Consider the following 7,457-nt stretch of genomic DNA (forward strand, 5'->3'; position numbering starts at 1 on the left):
TGGCTAGGACTTCCATGATATGTTGAATAGGAATGGTGAGAGTGTGCATCCTTGTCTTGTTCTGGTTCTCATAGATATTACGTCCAAGGTGGGGGTGTAGCTCAGGGGTAGAGCATTTGACTGCAGATCGAGATTACTTCCAGCTTTTGTCCATTCCATATGATGTTGGCTGTAGGTTTGTACATAGATGGCTATATTATTTTGAGATGTGTTGCTCCAATGCCTACTATGTTAAGGACATAGTCCAATGTTGACACATGCATGACAAAGAAGCACATGACAAATTATTCTACATCACAGCTGTTAGAGAAATGCATATTAAGGCATAATGAACTATGGTAACATATATTTGAAAATGACTAAGACATTTTTTAAAGACATTACTACATGAGTGTTTATAGCAACTCTAGTCATATTTGAGAAAACCTGAAAATTATACAAATACATTTTTGTGAATAAATGGATAATTAATTTTTTTTGCATCCATACTATGAAATAACTGCTCTGCAATAAAAATGAATGAACTACTAGTATGCACAACAAAGTGTATCAAACTCAAAGGTGTCTTGCAGTGTGGAAAGAGCCAGTCTCAACCAGGTCCATATTCTACTTTTTCTATTCATGTGACATTCTTGAAAGAGAAAACTGAAATGCTGAGTAGAGGTGAGTGGTTCCCACTCGTAGTTGTAGACGTGTGGGTATAACTATAAATGTATAGCAAGTGAAAGGGGTTTCTTTTGGAGAGGAGGGTGACAGAATTGTTTGTATGAAGATTGTGGTGGTGGTTCCATGAATCTACACATGAGCTACACACACAGAACTGGACAGAAAAAGAAAAAAAATACTGTTTGTTCATTTAAATAATGAAATCAAAAATTAAAAAAGAAAGCTAGAAAAAAGAAAAGTAAACTTTAAAAAACTTTATGGGAAGGAAAATTACCCTGGATAAATAGGGACATTATGCAATGATAAAAGAGTCGATTAACAAACAAGACATCATAATCCTGTTACTTCACCTAAAAGCATTGTTTTAAAACACATGAAACATCTGACCGAATTGAAAGAATAAATAGTCAAATCTACACTTGCATTTGGAGATTACAAAACTCCTGTCTGAGTACATGATTGAAGTAGACAGAAACTGTGCAAGGTTACAGACCAACCTGAACAACACAAAGAACCAAGTTGAGCTGACTGGCTTTTACTGAACATGCCACAGAACAACAGCAGAATAAATATTCTTTTCTAGTGTATGTGGAATTTTTACAAAGATAGACCAAAAAAAAAAAAAAACCCTTAAAAATTTAAAATAATTGAAGTTGTACAAAGTATACCTTTTAATATGATAAAAGCATACATTTCAAAGTATACATTTCAATTTAATAATTGAAATGGTACAAAGTATAAATATGAAAAATCCAGAATAAAATAAAATAAAAATATAGCAAAGGGCATATTTATAAAGTATCTAAGTAATTTTAAATAAACAACACATTTTTACTCTTCTATGTTTAAAAAATTCTTAAGGAATGTTAGAAAATATATTCTGATAAATAAAAATGGTAATATGATGTTTTAAAATATGTGGAAATCAGCTACCGTAGTCCCTAGGGGATTTTTTATGTCCTTAAGTGCTTATGTAAGAAAGTAACAAAGGGCTCAAATAAAACATCTAATCGTTGATGTTAAATAATTAAGAAAAGAAAAGTAAATTAAACCTGAGGAAAACGAAAAGATGGGGATGATATAGACAGGAAGAGAAAAACTAATGAAATTGAACCTTCAGAAACTTCTGGAAACAATAAATGCATTTGATGAAACCAAGTGTTATTTTTTTCAATAGATCAGACTAGCTAAAATGTCCCATGTCAATCTGAGAAATTTGAAAATATAGCTGTGGAGAAACAACAGCTATGAATGCAGCCAGAAGTAGAGGAAACTACATACAAACTCTAATTTGTCATGTTAACTACACTCTTCATTTCTTATAGACGGTTCTGAGAAGACCAGTTTTGCCTTGATTTTATCTGAATTTGCAAGTGTCTACCAGGTAGCAGATGCTTTCAAATGCATTAACCCATCAAATGGAAGAAGATCCTGCAAAACTTAGCAGGGAGATTTCACCTTCTTTACTCCATAGCATTGACTGCACTTCCCTTTGCAATGCCATCTATCACCTCAGGAGGCTGCGGATTTCCTCCTTCCATCTGATGCAGGGGCAGAATCTTACCCGACATACTGCTACTCTCCACATAACTGTTCTTGCCTGAACACCTGCGCAGGTGTCACTAGTCACACTGAAAGCCAGTATGTCCCTGGGTGCAGATGCCAGACAGGAGGCAGTGGAAGAGTGATTATTCTTTTCAAATTCCAGCTGACATGCCCATCAAGGACCCATTTCTCATACCCCAGGAGGAGCCCAGTGTTTGTAAGAATTCAGCTTTAGAGGGTGGTTGCTCCTCTTCTACCTCTTATGAAGGAATGGAGTTTCTGAGCACTATCCATTTGTTTGCCTATTCAGTCCCCAGCTTCAGATAAGAAGCTCATTGAAATCCTACTGCGAATATGTGAGTGGCTTGAAAACTTACTGCTCTCCACCTTCAAGGCTGTATCCCAAGAGTCAGGAGATTATGGGCAAACTACACTCTACTCACAGCCCATTGGGAAAACAAAGACTATGTATAGAGCCCCTAGGGAGGGAGGACCAGGTGTCTAATGTCACAGTCCAGAGTGGCTGTGTCTGTGGGACAGGACAGAAGGTGAGCCATGGGAAATCTAGGGGGGTTCTGCAGGGGACAGAGATGGTCCATGTTCTGGGGAAAGCAGGGGATTCCGTGCAGCCTCCAGAGGCAGCAAGGAAGCGCAAGCACCAGGCTCTCTGCCTCTGAGTTGGAATAGAGGGCACGCGTTGGAGACCAGGGAAAGGGTGTTGTAAGTCGGGAAACTGTTGTGCCCAGACAGACATGCTGGCTGGGAGAGTACTTGTCCCTTGTGCCTTTGACAGAGGAGCCAAGATGTGGATGAGCCCTTGTAGGCTCTCCCATAACATCTTTCACAGTAGGTCCTCAACAGAAAGCACCCAACAACTCCCAGGGGCCCCAACACATGCCACCCACATTCTGTTTGATTCTCATTGTCACCTTCTTTTGACCTGCTTTTAGTACTTTGTCCCCAGAGTCCTTCCTTTCGTCAGCTGAGAGACATGATGAAATGGTGAGAAATGAACTACTGCTCAGGAAGTGGGCCTCAGGCCGGGAGGAGTGGGAACAGCATGGGCTCCAGGGGAATCAGACTAGATATCTGGTTCCAGTCCTGTTACTTACTACCCTTGTGATCCTGGGACACTCTCAAGCCCTGTGAGCCTCAGATTCTTCATCCATGAAGCTTGACCAATAGGACTGTTGGAGTGTATGTAATGTAAGTGATGCACCTGGCTCCAGTCCTGACACAAATAAGTAGTTTACGGAATGGCAGATGGCTTTTATTTCTATTATTTGACCCCAGATCCTAGTATTCTGGGATTTGTTATTGTTGTTGTGGTTCTCTGGGACTTCTCAGAAAATATGCAACCTAATAGGACATGGAACAATTACTCAGCCAAAAAAAAAGGAAGTTTTGCTAATGCATTTCACTTAGTTTTCCCTCTCACAGGGTATACTTCAAAATTTCAGTGTGCGAAACTCTCCCCCGACTGGGATGCAACTCAAAGCTCTTAGAATAAAGTCCTTCCCTCTCTCTCAGCTTCTTTTACATCCAAACCACATTTTTCATTGATTATATCATGACCCAAAATCCTTCCCTTGTTATAATTGGCCAAATTGCACTTCAGATAAGCTGGTTAGAATGTCCCTTTAATAGAGTCAGCTCAGGCTATCACAACCAGGAAGAAAAGCACCTGGCCAGTGGCATCTGGGCCTCACATCCCAGCAGGTTCATGCTTATCTCTCAGGAAACCCTTGCATAGGATGGATATCCATCACCAACCTCGTGTGCTGTGTTGAACCACACTAAGACAAGAGTGTAGGACACCTCCCATTCCTGCCCCAGGAGGAGATGACTCTCTGTTTCCTCCACCATCCAAAAGGAACTGCTGAGCAATTTTCCTTTCCAAACTTTTCTCTTGTCCTCTGAGAATCTGGCTCTGCCCCCACCCATTTCACTAGAATCAGCTCACCCAAAAGCTACTGCAGTTTCCCAAAGCCCAAAAGGCCTTGGCTCAGGGCATGTACACTCCACCACTCTCACCTGTTGCCTCACACCCCCACCCCTCTCTTATATTTCCTTTAGATTTTAGGGGACACCTGGCCAGCTTAGTTATATGAATGCAGATCCTAGACTCAACCACCATAAGGTTAGGGCTGGGCCTGGCTTACTTTAGCATCTCCAATACTAACCCAGGGTCTTCCAAATAGCAGAAACTCAATGAATGTTTCAGGAAAACATGAGCCAGTGACCAAGGGGACTTCTCTATTCATATTTAATTCTATTACATTCTCAAGCCAAGCAAATTCAGGTACACATATGCATTTTTTAACTATACAGTGTACAGTAAGAGGTACAAGGAAGGCAAGAGTTAGCTACGGTTTGATTGGGATGGGTAGGAAATGCGAACTCTTGCATTAACCCTGGCCACATGCTCCAGGACTTTCACATAGCTGGTTTCAGTGAGGGCCCTTGGACCCCACAGGAACTCGTAGCGCACAGGATCACTGCCGGGCACCTGGCGGTACTCCAGGTAGTTTTCCTGCACCCAATCTTGGGTGAGCAGCTTCCTGAGCTCCCAGTAGGTGCTGTGCTCCCTCCCATCATACAGCCCCATCACACTCAACGCTTCCCAGATTGCCTCCTCTGGGGCGCAGCTGCCCTCCATTACGATCATGCCCAGGACGATTATCAGGAGGCTGGTCTTGGGCGTGCTCTGATCATCACCCAGCAGGCCGTCATAGGAGAGGCCCAGGCAGGTGACAAGGACGTAGCAGTGGCCGGCAGGGTCCACTTCCTTCACGTCAATGCCAAAGATCACCTGCACGCACTCAGAGGCTTTGCTGAAGATCTCAGGAAAGTGGTTCTTGTAATTTTTGATGACACTCTCCAGCATTTCTGCCTTTGTGACCGGCTCCTTAATTTGATATTTGCGGAGCAGGAAATGAACTAACTCAGCCACTTTCTCATCAAGTGCTTCCCGGAAAAGGGACTCCAGGTGAGCTGGGTCTGGGGAGGTGCTTGGCCCCTCCTCTTCATTGCTGCTGGAAACCTCATTGGATTGGCTCCATAGAGTGTTGTCGGTGACGGTCAGGGAAGAGGAGGCACCCCGAGGACTTTGGGCAGGACTCAGTGACCCAGAATCAGGCACCTCCTCCAGGGTTCCCGCGATCAGAGTAGAGGAGGAGGATGCAGCCTTCTGCTCCTCAGTTGTGGGAATCTGCACATCCATAAGCCCCGGTGCATCTCCTTGGGCCTGACGGCCTTCCTCAGCCTTGCAGGACTGACGCTTCTGCCGAAGAAGCATGATGACTCAGGTCAGGGCAGCAGGCGAGTGTGGGCCGGAGCTGGGCAATTGAGACCCACAGGCCTGGGGAGAGAGGAAGCGTGTGAGAGGCCTCAGCTGGGTACCACACCCTGGATGCCCTAACAAAGGCCTACTTACAGGTCTCCTTCAGTGCTCCTCTGGGGCCTCCAGACCTCCCGGCTGGCCTGTTCCCTGCGAACCTGAAAGAGGAATTGAGAGGGCATCTCAGGGTGCAGCCTCCGGGCAAAGGCTATGGCTCCAGGACTGACAGAAGGGCTGGTAGAGCCAGGAACTGTGGGGTTCCTGTTGTTTTGATGCTAGAGGGGCCTCTAGTATACATACAGGGGAAACACCACCTCAGCTTGACTGCTGGTACTGCCTGGACCTCTTATGCTCTGTGACTGAAGATACTGCCTCAGACCAAGGCCTCACAGCCTGGTTTCTGGAGCTCCTAGAAGATAAATCGAGGGGGAACTCAGGCTGCAGACTGCAAGCACAGCCCCAGCACCCCAGTGCTGTCAGGAGGTTGAGCCTGACTCTGTGAACTCCCCACTATTTTGTGTGGATGGTCCTTTCTGTGCTCACTCAGGGCCCTCATCTTTCTCCTGGCAGGGCCCGGATCTGGCCCTTTCCCTGCCTGAGAAACTTTCAGATCAAGGGTTCACATCCCTGATATGGAAGAGAAGGACATAAAGGGACCCACATCTGGCCCCATGTGCCCAAGGCCTCCTGGGGAAAAAGCAATAGCTACACAAAGTACATTGGGGTCCATGTGTCCTGCCCTAGGGTGAGAAAACAGCAATAGCTACACAAAATACATTGGGGCCCATGTGTCCAAACGTGAGGATCCTGGTTGGTCCTCATCTTCCTGAGTTTCCCCAACTTGCTGCCTATAGTACAGGTGAGATTGCCACTTAGGACCACCCTTGATCGGGTTTCCCCACAGATAATAACCAAAGTTAGCTAGACTTTGTGGTGTCCCTTCTTTCTAGGCCAGGAGTACCCCCAGTCATCACAAAGGGTCCACACGTTGGCTCCTGCAGATGTTGGGATCCCGTCCCTCTGTTGAACAGGTGTGGCTCCCTGTGCTAACCTGTGAGTGACACTGGGACCATGGTTCTCACCTTCCTGAGACTGCCCATCCCCAACCATGTGGCAGAAATGAGAGCGCGCCACATGTTACCCATGCCTGAGGCCTCCTAGGACTGAGAACCGAAGTCAGGCTCCACAAGTCCCCTTTTTCTTTGGGCTGCGTAGGTACCTTCTTACCTTCAGTCTTCACCAACCTTTCTCCCTTTGACTCCAGGCAGACCCTGGATTCCTCCCTGTGCTGACCAGGTGTGGCTCCCTCTGCTGAGCTGAGGATGCCCTTCAGACCCAGGTTGCCACCTCCCTGAGACCCGGGAGGCAGAAGTAAGGGGAGCACTACACGGACACCCCTGCATAGGATTTCCAAGGCTGACAGAAGTAGGTTTCATGGGGGCTTTCTCTGTCTGGATGTCATCCAGGTATTCATATTTACTCCATGACAAGGCATGGTCCTTTCCTTCCTGCTGAACCACGGATGTGTCTTGCAGCTCCCTGAGGTCCCCGACTGGGGAGTGGGGGAGCACATCCCTTCCCCACAGTCTTATCCGAGGTGCCCCAGCCTGAGAGCAGGGGCAGGTTTCCTAGGTCAGCAATAGGAGGTCTGCTGAGTCCTCCCTAAGGGGTGTGGGGCGCTTCCCTCTGGGGACCTGAGACTCCACTCCTCAAACCACAGCCGTCTCCTTTCTGACACCCTGAAAACGAAGCAAGGATGTGCCACATGCAGCCACAGAGCCTGGGACCTCCCAGGGTTGAGGTCTCCACTGATTTGGAGTCCAAGATCCCCTGAGTCTTCCCTCTTCTTCTTCTTCTCCTTGACTCCTGGAAGGGCAGGGCACCACCCCTCTGCTGACTTGAGTCT

General features: G+C 46.3%; 1 protein-coding gene across 1 annotated transcript; it reads right to left on the reverse strand.

Annotated features, from left to right (window-relative positions):
* Positions 1–4,573: 4,573 nt before the first annotated feature.
* On the reverse strand, positions 4,574–5,509 carry LOC119618303 (melanoma-associated antigen 8-like). Its single transcript, XM_073013647.1, has one exon. It carries the CDS (start codon positions 5,507–5,509, stop codon positions 4,574–4,576), a length of 936 nt encoding a protein of 311 aa, XP_072869748.1.
* Between the last annotated feature and the right edge of the window lie 1,948 nt (positions 5,510–7,457).

The sequence above is a fragment of the Chlorocebus sabaeus genome, chromosome X (genome assembly GCF_047675955.1).
Source record: "Chlorocebus sabaeus isolate Y175 chromosome X, mChlSab1.0.hap1, whole genome shotgun sequence".
Lineage (NCBI taxonomy): Eukaryota > Metazoa > Chordata > Mammalia > Primates > Cercopithecidae > Chlorocebus > Chlorocebus sabaeus.

Excerpts from the sequence above, each read along its gene's own strand:
- LOC119618303 (XM_073013647.1), bottom strand. The coding sequence starts at position 5,509 with ATGCTTCTTCGGCAGAAGCGTCAGTCCTGCAAGGCTGAGGAAGGCCGT.